Source organism: Paramormyrops kingsleyae, chromosome 7, assembly GCF_048594095.1.
Source record: "Paramormyrops kingsleyae isolate MSU_618 chromosome 7, PKINGS_0.4, whole genome shotgun sequence".
Taxonomy (NCBI): domain Eukaryota; kingdom Metazoa; phylum Chordata; class Actinopteri; order Osteoglossiformes; family Mormyridae; genus Paramormyrops; species Paramormyrops kingsleyae.
In genome coordinates, this window is record NC_132803.1 from 8,110,914 (window position 1) to 8,129,630 (window position 18,717).

The 18,717-nt window shown below is 43.9% G+C and overlaps 2 protein-coding genes across 4 annotated transcripts; one reads left to right on the plus strand and one right to left on the minus strand.

Moving 5' to 3' along the window:
* The first annotated feature begins 113 nt into the window (after window positions 1–113).
* Window positions 114–3,467, plus strand: marchf5l (membrane-associated ring finger (C3HC4) 5, like). 2 transcript variants are annotated; one of them, XM_023811613.2, is made up of 7 exons: window positions 114–270; window positions 844–952; window positions 1,122–1,324; window positions 1,540–1,670; window positions 1,817–1,991; window positions 2,344–2,510; window positions 3,129–3,467. In XM_023811613.2, exons 2-7 carry the CDS (start codon window positions 924–926, stop codon window positions 3,285–3,287), a joined length of 864 nt encoding a protein of 287 aa, XP_023667381.1. In that variant the 5' UTR covers window positions 114–270; window positions 844–923; the 3' UTR covers window positions 3,288–3,467. The 2 variants fall into 2 exon arrangements, with proteins under 2 accessions (XP_023667381.1, XP_023667382.1); XM_023811614.2 differs by having other exon boundaries at window positions 119–232.
* Window positions 3,468–7,959: 4,492 nt separating this feature from the next.
* npy8ar (neuropeptide Y receptor Y8a) lies at window positions 7,960–17,613 on the minus strand. 2 transcript variants are annotated; one of them, XM_023811702.2, is made up of 2 exons: window positions 17,189–17,613; window positions 7,960–10,937 (listed from the first exon to the last, which is right to left on the minus strand). In XM_023811702.2, the coding sequence occupies exon 2, from the start codon at window positions 10,723–10,725 to the stop codon at window positions 9,604–9,606; it is 1,122 nt and encodes a 373-aa protein (XP_023667470.2). In that variant the 5' UTR covers window positions 10,726–10,937; window positions 17,189–17,613; the 3' UTR covers window positions 7,960–9,603. The 2 variants fall into 2 exon arrangements, with proteins under 2 accessions (XP_023667470.2, XP_072570284.1); XM_072714183.1 differs by having other exon boundaries at window positions 7,960–11,081.
* Window positions 17,614–18,717: the final 1,104 nt, after the last annotated feature.

Consider the following 18,717-nt stretch of genomic DNA (forward strand, 5'->3'; position numbering starts at 1 on the left):
ATCTAAAATCAGACAGGATCTCTTCCTATTTGCTGTCCAAAATCTTATGTTAAGGACATGGAACAACCCCAAGACACCACTGCGGCTTGATTAAGGACACGTTCCCCTTTAAGAAGACTGTAAACCGGAAGTGACGCCTTCCAGGCCGCCACAAGCGACATGTCAACATCTTGAGGCTGGGGGCTGAACGGCGTACTGTCCTGCCAGGAAGCTGAAGTTGGAAGCGACTTAAGTACTGCGAGTCTCCTGCTTTATTTCGCTTTCGTTACGGTAAAACTTCCCTCCAATTATTTGAGGGTTTTAAAATTTTAAAGTTGGGTTAAAGCTCAGTTTAGTTACTTTTAGCACCACCTTGGAACACTATACTGCGAAGTGTGCTCTTAGCCCATTGGCTAACTAGTTAGCTGGAGTTTCCTTAATATTAAAACGTAATTGTATCATGAATAACGGAGAGGGGAAACCACGCAGCTCCTGCAGGTTGACTACTTCTGTAAATGTTTTTCTCTTCGCCATTCTGTAGATAACCAGCAGCTACCAAGCTAAGTAATTGCTATCGGGTTTTCGTTTCATATGTATGGGACTGAGTTGTGAGGTGTCACGGCTATCTACCAATGCCGATGAATTAAGTAAACGTACATGTTAATATCTGTATTAGACGATATCAGTGTATGTACCAAATATATGTACGTATAAATATGTCGGTGGTATGAGCGATATTTTTTGTTTCACTTTTGGATTTGGTATTTTCATCATGTAAGTTTCTTTTAAAACATATCTTCGGCATAAAAGATAGTTCTTTATAAGGTCGGTGAATATGACCTTGTTGATCATGTGTGTTTACAGCTGCACTTCCAGTAGTCCCTGCTGTGCGTATGCCCCTCCCAACTTCATGGTTAAACCGCTACAGGGACTAGGGACTCGCCATGGCCTGTGCAGAGGAACAGAGCGAGAAGTAAAGAGACACGCTCTCACCTGTGTTTGTATGTGTATGGGTGTGCGTGTGTTCTGTGGATGTTTCTGTATGTCACCTTTCCAGCTTACTGTAGGTGAGCTATTGAGTCTGCTAAGTTTGTCACACATGTAGCTGTCTCTCCTATCCCCTGATGAGCATTGCCATGCAGGCACTGCTGGGTGTGCTTTGCCACTGAGCGGGAGGACCGGGGTGCAGAGTGGGTGAGCCCCTGTCGCTGCCGGGGCTGCACCAAGTGGATCCACCAGGCTTGCTTGCAGCGGTGGCTGGATGAGAAGCAAAAGGGCAATGGCACCGGGGCAGTCAGCTGCCCGCAGTGCGGCACCGAGTACCGCATCGTCTTCCCCAAAATGGGTATGGCCCGCGAGAACCACCGCGTTATTGGTTCCGTTCCTCGCTTCATCACTGTCTTTTGCTAACTCTGTACATTAGGATTGTGTATGGTTAAGTGATGAAGTGTCAGAACAGTCACTTAAGGAATGTTGGTAAAGGCTGAAGTGCAGTGTAAAATGTTGCAGTTACTGAACAAGAAGTGGAATAAACTTCTGTACCCCTGCCTTCCACCACAGGGCCCCTTGTGTGTTTCCTCCAGCAGGTGGACCGAACCCTGTCCAGGGCCAGCCCGTTCGCAGCAGCCGGAGTGGTAGTGGGCACCGTCTACTGGTCAGCAGTGACGTATGGCGCCGTCACAGTCATGCAGGTGTGTCATGGGAACAGATGAGTTACTACTGGGGTGTTTGGTCTGGTTGTTTTGGGGCTGCTGGAATCCCGTCCGATGTTAATGGGCAGGCAGTCCTGTAAGTCACATGTATTAAAAGGCTTCCTGTTCATTTTCTGTGCTCACAGGTGGTTGGACACAAGAAGGGGCTGGATGTCATGGAGCGGGCCGACCCCCTGTTCCTGCTCATGGGTCTGCCTACTATACCGGTCATATTGGTCCTGGGAAAGATGATCCGCTGGGAGGACTACGTGGTCCGGCTGTGGCAGAAGCACTCCACCAAGCTGCAGCTTCTCCTCCCTGGTGACTAGCTGGGATCCTCTTGGTGGATCGATGGGCCCTGGATTTACATATGAGGAATGTTATGACTTAACCTGAATATTCAGCTGTGCTTCTGCAGCACATGCCGGTCCATAAATGTGCTGCCTGGAATGGCATAAGTAGGATGGTTCAGCATCCAGCCTGACCACTCCTATGAAAACTAGATAGATGGATAGTTAAACTAGATCAGATGGCTAGTTATACTAGATTAGACGGGTAGTTAAATGGAGGATGCTTGAATCTGGCAGGTGACTCAGCTGACATGGTGGTGCCAAATTCCACGGGGACAGTAGTGAATGATTTGTGGCTGAGAGCTCTCTGTGTTCCTCTCCAGGGTTTGGGCGGCCATTGCCACGTGTGCCAGCCGACGCGGGCTACAGCAGCGACCACCTGTCTGTGTCACGCACGCTTTGTGGTGCCTTGGTCTTTCCCACTATCGCTAACCTGGTCGGCCGCCTTATGTTCAGAAGGATTCCATCGAGCCTGCAGCGCACCGTTCTGGTGAGGGGTGGCTCTGGGATGGAGGGATGAGCACTGGGCTCTTATCAAGCCATGTGACAAAGTGCTGGATGTTCTTCACTATATATGGAGACTTGGAAGAATACCATACACTGGGGATTTTTTTAACCTTCTTTCATTCCTACCAAATGAGAATAGACCACTGCTAGGGTCCCCTTTACCATTAATGCATGATCTTATAAAAACATGCTTTGCTTTGGGGATGATGACATTATGGTGGCAGGTAACACTACATAAAGAGTAGGACACTGCATTTTAAGTTTTACAAAACATTTCTATAGACCCGCAGTTGAAAACTCTTGCCCATTTAGTATAACTTATGGAGTGTTTCAGAGTAACTGTTGCTAAAAGTATAACCGTCCTAGGAAATAATGTGACAGACGTCTCACACTATACAGCGACTATGAATGCTGTCGTGCACATCAGTGATTCCCAATCTGGTTTTCAGGGACCCTTAGACGGTCCACGTTTTTGTTCCCTCCCAAGGAGCGGGTTGAGAAACGCCGTTTTAAATAGCGAGTGTTATAAACTAAGAAGGCAGTTGATCTAAAATGATAGCGGTAACCTGGAATGCAGCTGCCCATCTGTCCACCCTTTCAGGGAGGTATCGCCTTTGTGATCATCAAGGGTATCCTGAAGGTCTACTTCAAACAGCAGCAGTACCTCATCCAAGCCAACAGACACATCCTCAACTACCCAGAGAGGGACAGCTCGGACGGGCAGCCCCATGAGGACAATGACGACAGCAGCAATGAGTAAAAGCAAAAGCACCCCCTACTATCCCTGTAAAGAGTGATCTGGCCTTTTTGTCTTTACTACTGTGTAATTGCACACTAATTATGTACATTTAATGAATGTTTTTTTTTTTTTTAAAGTAACATCTGTCTGCAAAGCCTTTATTGTTTTAGTGAAAAGGTTTATTAAAATTGTGCTTGTTTAGCCCTTGTGTCTTGATTTTGTGAGACCTCTTCGTGGATCAACATTTACTCAGCAGTTGTTGTGTCCAGAGTGAAGTAAGAGCAGAGTAGAGTAGCGTCTGTGGAGCAGCTGGGGTTAAAGGCCTTGCCCACTCTGCCAGCCACAGGAACTCAAGCAGTAACTTTCCAATCATGTGCACAGAGTCCTGACTTACAGAGACGCTTACGGCCGAAGGCATTGGGTCAGACATGCTATGGATGTCATTCTTGTAGGTCTTGTCTGTGATTCCCTTAACTCTTCTGCGGGAATATGGAATTATGTTCTGAAATAACATTTCTAGCTGTGGTATTGGTAGTGATGCATTAATAGTTATATTGATAAGTTGATGTAGACGCCGTCATTTATATTAATCATAAAGTGGTAATGGGTATGAGTTGTTTTCGAGACACCTGGACTACTGATGAATTGCTCTTTATGAGTGGAATACTGTGGCTCAAAATATGCTGATCAAAAAGATGACTGACATAGATGAGGCTATTAAATATGTTGTACATTTGAGGCAGTATTGCCTTTTGCCAATAGATGTCATTACATCTTGGATTGCAGACAAGGTTCCAGAGGGACCCAGCCATGTAATGGATAATTCATTCTCTGACATAATTATTTGTGGCACACTCATAACTCTTGCTCAGCCTGGGTTGTGTTTGCCAAGCCTGCGGTTTAAAAATTACAGATTGAAATATGTGTGCATAAAGGTAGACTATATGATAGTTTTTTTTTCCAGAGGATTTATTTAGCAGTTGGAGAATAGAGGCAAGAAGTAGCTTTGAACAAGCAGTCATGTTGTTTTATTTGAGCAGGCATTTAACAAAACAAACACCAGCCATCCTCACATAGGTGACCGCAGCCTGATGTATAATGGACAGGAGTGAGGTCGCTGTTTGCTTTTTTTTTTGCATCCATTGATTTCAGCAAATTAATATATGAGTAATGCGGCAGCATGGGCTACGCTCCAGATCTCAGTAAAAAAAAACAAAGGAATATGTTATCTGGATGTCCCCATTGTTGCTTTAACTCTGTTTCTACGATATTATCCCCTATACGTATTTGTTAATATCCCCACTCTGTGGACCTGTATGCCTGATAATCTTGTTTTTAAGTAAGGAATACTTTAACCCTGATCTAACCTCAATGTGGTCTTTTGTGTGGCTGTTGTGGTGTAAAAAAGGGCATTGGTGGTGTAAGACAATGCATAAGATATAAAATCCATTGCCCTTTCACTAGCTTGTCAAGTAAATAGCGGGTCAGTGGTAAGACACAATCAAACGGTTTACTCTCTCTGTTTGCAATTGCGAAAAGCAGGGAAATGAATTTCTGTTCGAATGAGAGGACTTGCATTGTATTGCATTGCATTGTAAGTCTTCGTGCACAGGGGGGGCAGCCTCTTTGTGGCCTTTTCACACCTTTATGTTAAAGTGATTCATGTATTTGTTCATCTAATCAAGCATAAATCCAATTTTGGAAAGGAAGGGTAATGGACAGAGGTAACGCTGGCTAGAGCAGCAATGGAGCAGGATTCCCCAGGGTTTCAGGATACCTTCTGATGGCTATACTGCCAAGGGCCCATAACAAACAGACCAGGCAGACAATATTACATTGTACCAAAAGCAGCACCTTGACGTCTTCCAACACCACACAAGCCTATCGGCAGTGATCTTTGGGGACAGGTGGAGGAGCTGTCTCTGTGCTGCCAGGAGAACAACCAGGACAGGAAGGAGCAGCAGAGAAAGTACACAGCCCCCCCAGATTTTCAGGACTCTGGTGGAGAGAGCAGCTACAGGTACCTCAGAGTACACATCTGACATGGACAACCCACACATCCACCTTTGTGTAGAAAGCTAGACAGCGGCCATATCACCTGAGGCAGCTGAAGAAATTCAAACTCATCCCAGTGTTGCAAAAGACCTTCTGCAGCTCTACCGTGGGATCTGTGCTTTCTGAGAGCATCACTGCCTGGTACGGCAACTGCAGAGGGTGATACGGTGCACAGAGCGAATCACCAGGACAAAACTCCCACCCTGTTGGACATCTATATCCAAATTCTAGGTCGAGAGCATTAAGTATCATCAGCGATACTCTGCTCCCATACCATAAACTGTAGGCGCTTCCAGAGCCTTATGGCTGGGACTGAGAGGCTGAGAAGAAGCTTCTGCCCCCAGGACATTAGGATCATTAACACCGCCAAGTAATATAAGTTATAAATGCAGTCTGTGCTTATACACTGCTCAAAAAAATTAAAGGAACACTTTGAAAACGCATCATTTTTCAATGGGGGGGAAAATCCTGCTGGATATCTATACTGATATGAACTGGGTGATGTGTTAGGAACAAAAGGATGCCACATCGATTGATGGAAATGAAAATTATCAACCTACAGAGGCTGAATTCAAAGACAAATCAAAGTGAAAAAATTATGCAGCAGGCTAGTCCATTTTGCTGAAATTTCACTGCAGCAACTCAAAATCGTGCTCAGTAGTTTGTATGGCCCCCATGTGCTTGTATGCATGCCTGACAACGTTGGGGCTGCTCCTAATGAGATGATGGATGGTGTCCAGGGGGATCTCCTCCCAGATCTGGACCAGGGCATCACTGAGCTCCTGGACAGTCTGAGGTGCAACCTGGTGGCATCGGATGGACCGAAACATAATGTCCCAGAGGTGTTCTATTTGATTGGATTGGTCATGTGAACGTGGGGGCCCGTCAATGGTATCAATTCCTTCATGCTCCAGGAACTGCCTGCATACTCTCGCCACATGAGGCTGGGCATTGTCGTGCACCAGGAGGAACCCAGGACCCACTGCACCAGCGTAGGGTCTGACAGTGGGTCCAAGGATTTCATCCTGATACCTAATGGCTGTCAAGGTGCCGTTGTCTAGCCTGTAGAGGTAGCCATGTATATGCCTCCCCAGACCATCACTGACCCACCACCAAACCGGTCATGCTGAACAATGTTACAGGCAGCATAATATTCTCCACGGCTTCTCCAGACCCTTTCACTTCTGTCACATGTGCTCAGGGTGAACCTGCTCTCATCTGTGAAAGGCACAGGGCACCAGTGGCGGACCTGCCAATTCTGGTATTCTATGGCAAATGCCAATCGAGCTCCACGGTGCCGGGCAGTGAGCACAGGCCCCACTAGAGAATGTCGGGCCCTCAGGCCACCCTCATGAAGTCTGTTTCTGATTGTTTGGTCAGAGACATGCACACCAGTGGCCTGCTGGAGGTCATTTTGTAGGGCTCTGGCAGTGCTCTTCCTGTTCCTCCTTGCACAAAGGAGCAGATACCAATCCTGCTGATGGGTTAAGGACCTTCTATGGCCCTGTCCATCTCTCCTAGAGTAACTGCCTGTCTCATGGAATCTCCTCCATGCCCTTGAGACTGTGCTGGGAGACACAACAAACCTGGCAATTGGCACGTACTGATGGGCCATCCTGGAGGAGTTGAACTACCTGTGCAACCTCTGTAGGGTCCAGGTATCACCTCATGCTACCAGTAGTGACACTGACTGTAGCCAAATGCAAAATTAGTGAAAAAACAGACAGAAGAGATTAGGACGGAAAAATGTCAGTGGCCCCCACCTGTTAAACCATTCCTGTTTTGGGGGTCGTCTCATTGTTGCCCCTCAAGTACACCTGTTGTTAATTTCATTAACACCAAAGCAGCTGAAACTGATTAACAACCCCCTCTGCTACTTAACTGACCAGATGAATATCCAAGAAGTTTAGTTTACTTGATGCTATACTCTGATTAATAAGCGTTCCTTGAATTTTTTTGAGCAGTGTATATTTATTCTCAAATATTTCCTTATAACCTATATTCTTCTACCTTGTCAACTGGAGTCCGTAGTAGCGGCAGTTTAATTATAAAAATAATAATCGATACTCTATTGATCCTCATGGGGAAATTGTCTTTACACCTCCCTACTCGTAGAGTAAGCTGTCTGCAAAGGGCAGCCACCTGTTGGGGCACCCAAGGAGCTGGGGGTTAAGGGTCTTGCACAAAGACTTGCTCAAGGCTGAGGGTGGGTTTGAACCGATGACCCTCTAATTACAGACACACACTGCCTCTAAATTCGTTCATGTGACAAAAATCTTGAATTTTCAAGAGCTCTTCATTGTCTGGGGGTGTCTCACTTGGACGCCAGCATTCCATTTAGAATCATGAGTATAGTTTAAGGGGGGGGGGGGGTGTTCAAATCCCAGCAACAGCAGAATGATTTCACCATTGGGTTCCTGAGCAAGGCCCTTAATCTCCGATTGTGTCTGATTCAGAATATGAATAGTTTGAAACATGACTTAGAAATAAATACATTGTTGGCAGAAATAAACAAAAAATAAATCCTTGCCATAAATAAATGAAGACATGAAAAAGACGTATTTATACCAAAGATTATTTATTCATTTATTTCTTTCCAGATTTATTTATTAACAACACAGATATAGACACTTGCCAGTTTATTATGTTGTTATAATAATAGTGTTAAGTGGTGTTAAGTGGTGCACTTGTAACTGGACATTAATTGGAAGCTCAGCCTAGCTGCATTTCTGCCTAGTTGACTCCTTGACAGTACGTATGTTTGGTATGTGATATATGCCTCACTTGTAAATCGCTTTGGACAAAAATGTTGGCTAAATAATAGTAAATATAAATGTAGTGCAGTATCGTGATTCTTGTGACAACTATGAACTGCTTATTGTGGATACAACTGCAAACAGTTATGATGCATTATTGTCATATTGCCCCCCAAAAGATCCATCCCTAGTGTTTAGAATACAATGCTGTCCCTGGATCTTTGTTTCATTCAGAATATCAGAGCAATGAAAACTCACTAGATTCCAAAACTGGAGACTTGAATCTGAAAAGACCTACGGGAGCCCCCTGACTCAGAGCACTGCAGACGGACGGTGGTTTGTCAGGCAGCTCTGTGCGATCATGAAGGGGAACAGGACACTGCACGAGGTTAAGCTCGCTCTTACAGTAAGTGTGAGAGCAGCTGAAGGTATACAGAGCTGAGGGAAACAAGCTAAAGAATGCAAGAAACGTTTTCACCAGCATCTTTCTCTTTTTTGAATCCCTTAATTCTTGAGAAATATGTTAAAATCATTTACAGAATCTTTTACGCACCGTTTTTATGATTTTTCACTTGCCTTTCAAATTTTAAAATTTTGATATACACTGTAAAAACATTCACATTATTCATAATTTATACATATATTACAAAGTAAATTAAATATCTAGACGACAACCCATGAAATTTACAATAGTTCATACAACAAATTATCTTTTGGTATGATTTTTCTTATTATATTTACCAGAATATATAACTGCAAAGTGTTCTTCAATATATCCAGCTAAATGATCATATGGTCAGGCTGATAACAGCATCACTGAAAGGCTTACAGTGAGCGAACAGTCATCAGGCTCCCTGTAGAGCCCCTTAGATGCTCACGATCAAGCTTTTACTGCACGTTTAGATACGACACATGGAGAGGTGCAGAGAATATGTAAAATACTACTTAATATACAACACAAGCCTATTAAAACTCAAAGTGAGAGAGATCAAGCCAAACATACAGATAGACAGAACACCATGGGTATAACAATGCATGTAGAGAACCATAGTGAGGAGTCTAAGGCTGAAGAAAGCAGCACAAGCCAGATGATTCAGATTCAACGCCTTGCCCCCTTGCCCCCTTAGTGATCACCCACTGCAGTAAGTGCATTTCCTCTTGAGAAGCAAATGTATAATACATACTGTATATGAATATAATAATACTCTTGTGATATAACAGTCCTGCCACCCCCACACAGATCATAGGAGGCTCCGCACATGTTCTGGGTCTTGCTATAGCCTTGGCAAATGGCAGCACCGTGACACGATGACAGACACGTCTGAGTTGGTATGAACTCGCCTTGAAGTTTACACTGGTTACACAGTGCAGGTCACACCACATGACCCACTCAGTATCAAAAGCCAGTCAGCTTTCAGTCTGTGTCCAGTTGGGCTCCCAGCTCCACTCTGGAATTACACTGCAAAGAGAGAAAAGAAACACCCTTTCATCCAGCTACAGCAGCGAGGGGGGGCGGCTCAGCTGTGTTAGCTGCAGTGGGCCATTTCAGCATCCTGGGCGCGGGGGGAGCCCCGGCCTGCTGCCACCGGTTTAGCGACGTCGGTAGACAGGGTGGGAAGAGGGACGCTCTCATAGCTCTCCAGTGGCTCCCAGCGGCGGCGGCCCAGGACTTGCTGGCGGCCCCGGCGGTAACGCCGCAGGATGGCACCCAGCTCTTTCTTAAAGTTGCTGTTGAGGAAGCCATAGATGATGGGGTTGACGCAGGTGGAGGCCATGGCCAGCAGGTGACAGGCGGAGAAGACGGCATCGTGCTGGCAGGACCGCAAGGCCTGGTCATTCCAGTCAAACAGAGTGTTGAAGACGTGAAGCGGCAGCCAACAGAGGGCGAACGCCACCACGATGCAGACCAGCATGACGTTGATGTGCCGCGCCCGGTCACTGCCCCGGCCCGGCCCGCCTCCGGCTTTCCGGCGACGCAGCCGCAGGTAGATGTGCAGGTAGCAGAGCAGGATAAGCAGCAGCGGCAGGCAGTACTGCGCCAGCAGCAGAGAGGTGGTGTAGGTTAACCGTTCCTGCTCCGACGGCCAGTTTTCCATGCACACCAGATGGTCCCCAGGGCTGCCGACGGACAAGGTTACGTTGTGGAACGGGGCATCAGTGAGGATGTGGAACAACATGAAAGGCAGTGAGAGGAGACCAGCCACTGTCCAGATGATGGCTACTGCCAGGTAGGTGTGGCCAGCTACAGGCATCCAGCCAGTGGGGTGAACGATGAGCTGGTGGCGTTCCAGGGCGATGAGCACCAGAGAGAAGGCGGAGACAGTGACGGAAGTGCACTGGATGAAGGGTGTGGCCTTGCAGAGCGCCTCGCCCAGCACCCAGCGGTCCATTAGCGTGTAGACCACTGTCACAGGCAGGCACACCACACTTATGAGGATGTCAGAGCAGCACAGGTTGGCGATGAGGATGACGGTGACATTGTGGTGCTCCCACTGACGGGCAATCACCAACATCAGGCAGGCATTGCCTACCAGGCTCAAGGCAAGCAAGGTGCTGTATGCCGCCACCTGGAAGGTGGCACTACCCACTGAAGGCGGGCACTCGCCAGCTGCCCACGCTGCCTCCCCCCACGTGTGGCTGGTGTTCATGTCCAAGGGAGTCGTCGTCTCCACGGCACCCTGAGGAAGATGGCTGAGGGGGTCCTTGTACTCGTTGAGGAGGTTCACCTCAGATCAGGTTCTGAGCTGCGGATCGTGGTTTCCCAGGTCCCGTCTTTGCCCCCTTTTATTTAACGCGGTATCCCATCATACCACCATAAGCACATACTCTCCGATCGCCTGCGATCTCCTCATGGCTGCACCTGCAAGATAAAGCACAGGTACGCCTCTGTCCTGGTGTTTGTCTTTTCCATATGAATGTCTTATTAAATAAAGGATAAGGGGGTGGTTCTGCTCATCCATCCATCTTCCACCCGCTTATCCTGCTCAGGGGCTGCGGTGCTGTCCTATTCATTAAGAAGAAAACCATGTTGTAACAATCATAGGACACAAACAAGCAAATGAAACGGATGATGAATTGTATAGGTCGGATGACTCTGTCAATCAGTGTCACAGTGCTATATCTGCCCTAGAAAGATAAAGATGGAAAACGTGCCCTTATGTTAATAATAAGTCACAGGGGCAGTAGCTTATCTATTTCTCTTTTCATGAGCTGGGAGTGGTCGGCCCTGGTCCCAGAAGGCTGCTTTTCCTGTTATTTTATGGTATTGTCTGTGATCCAAGAAAGAGCATATCTAGGTAAAAAAGCTACAAAATGATACATAGCTGGTACTGGGTGTTATGGCAAAAATGCCATCATGATATTTTTGGTTAGAATCACAATCCACGGCATAGCTCGCAATGTTTTGTTTCCGAATCAAACAAATTGGAATGTTTATCGTAGTGTTAACCACTTAACCAGCAATGCACCAGTCCTCACTCTGCCTGTAGCATTATGATAATAAGTAACATAATTATTAAAATATGTTAAATACTTTACATATTAAAGAACATGACTGTTTTTTAGAAAAAGAGCTTTGAATTTTTTTTACTTTTAAAGTTAAAAATTTTTGACATACAGATGAACATCTATCATTTCGATCAATAATTGTGCTCTTCTGCACTTCTAGAGACAATAATAGATGGCCTAAATAAAAGTGTTTTTGTTGGCCCCTGTTGTATGAACAGTACCTTTGCTGTCAGGGGACAGACCGCAAATGGGAGATCCAAATGCAAAGCACATCGGTAGCCAAAACAGTACAGGAGAATCAAGGTCAGAGACAGATGCCGTGGTCGAAAAGCTGGGTAGTGTATACATGAGGATATCAGTGCAAGCAAGCACACTCAGAGGGGGTTGGAACACACACACTCACCGGGCTGGGCATCAGGAGTTACACACATGCGATACCACACATGCGAGAGCTCAGGCACTTCCAGGTAACTGGACATAGGTTACGACTCCTCACAACTAGACCAGTTTTACTGGTTATACACCGAGGTAATCACAAGGCAGGATGCAGAATAGCTGTCAATAGCTTATAAGACTGTGTGAGACTGGGCAAGGCGGCGTGGCCATAGAGACTAAACAGGATCCATCCTTACATTTTCAAAGTTTGCAAGTTACAGTAGATTGCATGATATTGCAAATCCAAACCATTTCCACACAATTGAAGTAGAACCTTTTTTAGAACCAATTCTTCCTCAGCCATCCCGCGCAATTGTTTATTTGACAGCATGTGTTGTTTATCACGTAACAAGAGTGCAATACTTTTATATTATTTTGTTTGTTTTACCAAGTTAACTTACTGATTAGAAAACATCAATTGATTTTTTAGTTCAAACATCTGTAAATATAAATGGGTAAGTGCTATGTCGCGATTCTTGCAGTAATTCTAATACGCTTATCGTGGAAAGAATTGCAACCGGTCATGTTATCATCAAATTAACCACCGCTAGCTGGTTCCCATGGTCTCTGTAGAAGAGGAACCTCATTAATAACTAATGGTACCTGTATCTTGATGGTTTTGAAAGATTAGTCCTATATCAAATAAGTTCACTGAGACAGTTGGAAAAGCCCTGTTTCTGCTTTTCTGTGGACTCAAAAGCGACACACACAGAAACAGGTTCCTCGGTGTCTCACAGGACATCACGATCAATCTTTTCAGTGCTGTGTGCTGATACAATAGTGTCATAATCCTCCTGTATCCAAGAGGAGTGATGTGACCTGCGAAATGTGTTGCTAAGAGCAACCCAGAGGCAGCACAAAAATAACACTGGTATCTGTCTGAAGATGCTGCTTCTGCTAGCTGTCAGAAGGGCCTACACCCACCATAGTGAAACAAAGACACATGGACATACATCTTTCAAGTAACAAAATACCCCAGAGCTTCAACCACCTCCCCACACACACTCCTACATCCTCATATTATAGCTACAAAACAGTTGTTGTTGGTATAATGGTGCAGATAGCGAGAGTAATCATTTAAGAGCAAAGTGAGGTTAGGACATGACCTCAATGACCTTGAGACATGATGATGCCTAACCTCAGATGGTACACCTACTGGTCCAGCGGAGTCCTTTAGCACTGTGCTTTGACGTTCTAGGGTCAGCTGAAATTTTTTATGAACATGATTTTATTCTTACCCAAAAACACCTGTTGAATTTGCTGTAAACTGTCACCTTTTACTGTTCTGAATTTTAATACATTGTGATTATTTTCTTGTAATTCTGTATCGACTGATGCCCATATGTTTGTCATTGTTTCACACTGGTGTTGCAGTTTTATCCGACCCTTATTCTTCCCTACACTGCTGAAATACTTATGATTTAAGCAAGCATTTCATTTTAAATGTTATATCTTATGATTGAATCAGACGCTAAAGTTAAATGGGTGTTGCTAGGATACCCTTCTGACCCCTCATTGTTACAAACATGCTATTCCTGTACCATCTGCCCTTTGCTGCCTGCCCACTGTGCAAGGCCCCATGGAAAGATAGGTTTGATGAACGCAGATGAGCTGCCTGGAGCTCTGGGTATCGTCTGCTCAGCGGTTCTTGCTTCCTCCTGCCCCACTCGCTTTTGCTATGGTTTTAGTCTTGTTTTAATGTGGATCTTTCTGCTGAAAGCTGTCTGCTGGTTGGTTTGCATAGAGTGTTAAGACCGTGAACAACAAAATATCATAGGTAAATTGTTGAGTTTAAAGTGAAGTTTCTTTTGTAGGTCCCACCTCACACCTAAAACTCCGGCAAACGACACACAGTGGTGTCAGAAATAACTTACACTGTTTTTGCAGTGCTCCAGAATTTGAAGCAATTACAATGGAGGCATCACCATTGCCCTTCTAATTGGATGGAACAGATTTGGGTGACTTACTAATGATGCAGAAATTATTAGCTTCTAGAATTCTTGTTCACTTGAATAAACAATTTCATATGATGGTGCAAAGTGGCACAGTGGATAGCACTGGCCTTTACACCTCTAGGACTGGGGTTTGAGTTTCTATATTGTTACTATGTGTGTGGATTGTGCATGTTCTCCCTGTGCCATGCTAAGGTGAATTGCAGTTGCCAAATTGTCCATAGGTGTGTGTGCATGCGTGCATGCATGTGCGTGTGCCCTGTAATGGGTTGGTACCCCATCCTGGGTTATTTCCTTCTTTGTGCCCATATATCTTCCTGGATAGGCTCCAGACTCCTGTGACAAGAAGGCGTGGATGATGGATGGGTTCAGGGCCTTCCAGGAAACATGTCATCTTTCAAATAACATCTTCAGTAGAGCTACCTTTCCATGTGTTTAATGTGGTACTTCCTAGTGCAGCGAAAGAAAATATCAGAGGCTACAACAAAACTGCTCCTGCATGAGGTGATCATGTCTGCATTTTTAAAGCAGGTCTGCACTCCTAACAAACAACACACCCCGAAACATTTGTCATCATCTCCACCTCTTTCTCTTCAATGTGATTTTACACCCATCTGAAAAGTCCGGGAAGTAACAGTTGTGCCATAAATGTCAAGAGTTTTAGCACCAAGAAGTTTATGGTGTCCTTCAGAAAATTATAGTCATCTACCTAAAAGATCCTGAACACCACTGTAAGCATTTAGTGGGAAAAGGCTGGATCCACTGAAAGGAACCAACAGCAGTAAAATTAACTCAAAACAAAGAAAATAATTTTGGAAGAAAATTTTAAAAGAATCTACTATATGGAAAAGTGATGTGTGCCAATGCAATGAGATACCCAGCAGGCAACGAAAGATAAGATAATGGTCAGTTAGAGCAAAAAACAACCAGTTTCACGTCAGTTGAAGTAATGAGGCACAAAAACAGAAACCCTCATGACTAGTGAAGCTCTGCTGAACAGAAACTGCAGTTTGCATTTAATTCCGGCAGACTGAGCCTGGATAAAGGGCACCTGTAATCAGCTGTTATGCCAAGGCTACCGGTAATGAGGTGCCTTAGTCTTTTATTTATGTTTCAGCAGCCCTAATTTAGGGCTTTATTCAGAACTGTTAAATTAACTCACATTAAATGTCTAACTTGAGGCCAAACAGTACCTTTCCAAGGTTAAAAGCCAGAAATCTTATTCCCTAATTTACTTTCGCTAGACTGTCAGAAAAAAAGTACCAATTCGTACCAGGGGAGTTTATAGCTACTGAAAAGATCAGGGGCTAAGTCAAGTTTACCTGGGGCTTGACTTTTTTATTTTGAAGGAAGATTGGCACCGGGGCTAAAATACTACGCTTAAAATACTGGAGGCTATAGCAGAAATATACAGAATATATATACAGAAATAGACTCTGAGAAACATTTTTGTACCATATGGGGTAGGTTAGGTAATGACAAAAGTATCATATCACGATTTCTTTTCATGCAGGATCACGATTCACCACCTTATCACGATTTTTTTTGTTCATGTTAATTTTTAATAGTATTTTGCAAGTTAGGCTACTTAACAGTACAATAACTAATTCCCTTATTTTAAAAATGTAGCCTGATAAGAACTGCAACTGATAGAATGTGCACTGTAGCACCATAAAGGCAGATCGTGTGGAGGTATTTTAATCGTTCACGACCTAATATCGCACACCCCTAATTGGGGATACATTACTGTTGTTTGTATCTTGGGGAACAAAACTGTACACGGGCTGTACACTTCTTTCTGAGAGTGTATCATACTCAGACCTGGCATAGATTGTTTGTTTATATCATCATTATACACCAGCTTCCTCACACAGTCCAAAAATATGCATTTAGGCTAATCGGTGTCTCTAATTCTTTCCGTAAGTGTATGTATGCGCCCTGATCGAGGTTGGCCAGCACCCTTTCATCCAGGAGGTCCTGCACACTTGTGTAGGCTACTCCAGTGACTACAGTAGGATGACCAGGATAAGAAGTTAGAAGATGCTAAGATGATCTTTATTAACCTGTAGCAAAGGAAATATGTCCAGCAAACGTTAAACTGATTCCTCACGTATATTTCTTTACCACGTGTTTCTTCACCGATTCAAAAATCCTTTTATTTTACTAGACCGTTTTAGGTTATGGATCTTTCAGAAATAGTTCTGCCAGGTGTTTTTAATAATTCTGTTAACCATCATCTTTGTTTATTTTCATCTGTATTTTCCACTGCAATATACTTCAGGCTTAAACCACATTCATCGCACACCTTACAATTATAATTGTACTGATGTCGATACTTTTCAAACAGTTGCAATTTATGCACATACACTCGTTTTAAATATCTCAGCGGGAAACATTTCTGTAACTAGATTTTATACGGTTTGCGTTTGCTAGGTGGCAGGAGAAATTACACTCAGCCCGGTTTAACAATGACACAGCGGCGGAGCATCAAACAGCCCAGACTTTAATAGTCTCACTTGTTTCCCCTTCTCAATGTTCCCCGCTAATCTCAATGTGTAACATTCAAGGAACACTTGAAATCCTATTTAAAAACCATGTTGTCTACTTATACAATGTTTCATTTAGAAATACTCCAAGGTAAATGTAGTCTTATCTTTCGAGAAGACAAGTGTTTACTTGCAGTGGTATTAATGAAATAAAACGTCTAAAACTATTTCACCCCTTCCAGAAAGAATGCTTTAACTAAAAAAATTACTAACGTTTTATTAAAATTAAAAACAAAAACAAAAGATTGTAACTGAAACAGTCGCAGAAACGTTAATTTGTTTAGTCTTATGTATGACTATACAAATTACGCTGATTAACAGGAAAAAAAACATGTCGATTGCTTATTAATTTGGAGAGATTACTGTGATATTAGAACTGATCCATCAATCGTTCAATACTATACAGTTATATAACCAACACTAACCAATACTGAGAAATGTGGGGTTTTTTTTAATTCATGAGTGTGAAAAATAAATACAAATAATCTGGAAAATTAGGGATTTTAGCTAATGTAAAAGCCTCGTGTGTAAAGTTAATAATGATCAACCACTTTGTTCTTAAATATCTGCAGGATTACACTTATTGCAAAGATGACACATATGCCCTGTAAACCCTAACATTCTCATCAGACAGGGTGATTAATCAAAAAAATCAGGCAGGTACAACTTACCGTTTATCGTTCGAATGGCTACGACGCTTCACGAAGCGGCATCCATGCGGGAGAAGAGCAGCTTGCAGCCACAAAACACAGGTAGGCTAGTTTTAGGTGAAGAGCGAAGGGAGGAAGGGAGGAGTTCTTCGCTTTGGTGTTCTGGTCCTTGTTAATGACTGGCGAATAGCATAATTTGAAGAGCCTTTAGCTTTAAGGGCAAATTTACGGGTAAAATTACAGTTTTTCTCGATGACTTGGGCACATTTCGTGAAACACAGGCTACTTAACGTTCTCAAGACTATAACAGCGTTTCTCAGAACAGATCATGCATACTGCAAAGCACCATGGTCAGTGCCATCAAAATATAAAGTACAATCAGCATCGTTCTACAGGTTTTCTCAATTGCTTTTGGTCCATTTTTTAAATCTACTTAACTCTCACAACTATAAAGCATATTTGAAGTAATTACAGTGAGTCATTCCCATTGCCCTTCTAACTGGGTGGAACAGGCCTGAGTGACAGGCATGAATTGCAGATTTGAGATTTATGTGGCTGATGACAAGCAATTTCTAATTTTATCATCCAATAAAACCTCTATTTTTAACTATTGTCCTTATACTTTACCACTGAAGGAACCTTTCTGTCAACTGCATTAACACTTTTGCACTTACACCATGTACACAAGTTTAAATGTTTTGCAGAGAAGTAAACAAACGAGAAGCATATAATTCATTTTGGCACCATGATTTTTGAACTTAGCGTTGCTGCTTCACAGCAGGAAGGTCCTGGGTTCGGTCGCGGGTCCTTCCTGTGTGCAGTTCGCTCGCTCTCCCCATGTTCGTGTGGGTTTCGGCTGGGGGCTCCGGTTTCTTCCCTCGGTCCAAAAGCGTGCAGGACAGGTTGATTGGCGAGTCTAAATTGGCCCTGTAATTGTGTGTGTGTGTGTGTGTGTGTGTGTGTGTGCGCGTGTGCGTGTGCGCTGCGGTGTCTTAGCGGCTGCCCAGGGTTGGTTCACCAATTAGATATAGGGGATGATTAGGAGGCCTGATAGGACCACAGTGGGCACTTTAGCCAGGAAATTGAAGTTCCCCTACTCTTTCGAAAGATGCCCACGGATCTTTTATGACCTCAGAGTGTCAAGACCTCAGTTTTATGTCTCATCCGAAGAACGGCGCCATTTATTTATTTATTTATTTTACAATCTACTATAATTTTAAAGCTCAGGGAGCTTTGCTGGAATCCTGCTATTGTCATAGATCCTTTTCCTTGGCAGAGGAGAACTCTTTTCTACTACCTGGCAAATCAGCCATTATAACAGCCATCCACCAAGGCGCGCATACACCTGGTTTTCTAAAGTAATGGGAATGACACTCTGATTGGCTTATGGCATGGTGTGCCCCAACCAAACCCATGACTTATTATGAAACTATGTACAACCCGTTGAACCATGCACCTGCCATTAAACTAGTAAAAGTGGATTTGACTACACCCTAAATGAACTTGTGTTATGCACTTCAGACCCTGAGGTTCAAATCGATAAAATAGGG

Coding starts and splice junctions, on each gene's coding strand:
- marchf5l (XM_023811613.2), top strand. CDS start 924: ATGGCCTGTGCAGAGGAACAGAGCGAGAA. Junction 953..1,121: donor GCAGAGGAACAGAGCGAGAA/GTAAAGAGACAC, acceptor ATTGCCATGCAG/GCACTGCTGGGTGTGCTTTG. Junction 1,992..2,343: donor GCTGCAGCTTCTCCTCCCTG/GTGACTAGCTGG, acceptor GTTCCTCTCCAG/GGTTTGGGCGGCCATTGCCA.
- npy8ar (XM_023811702.2), bottom strand. CDS start 10,725: ATGAACACCAGCCACACGTGGGGGGAGGCAGCGTGGGCAGCTGGCGAG.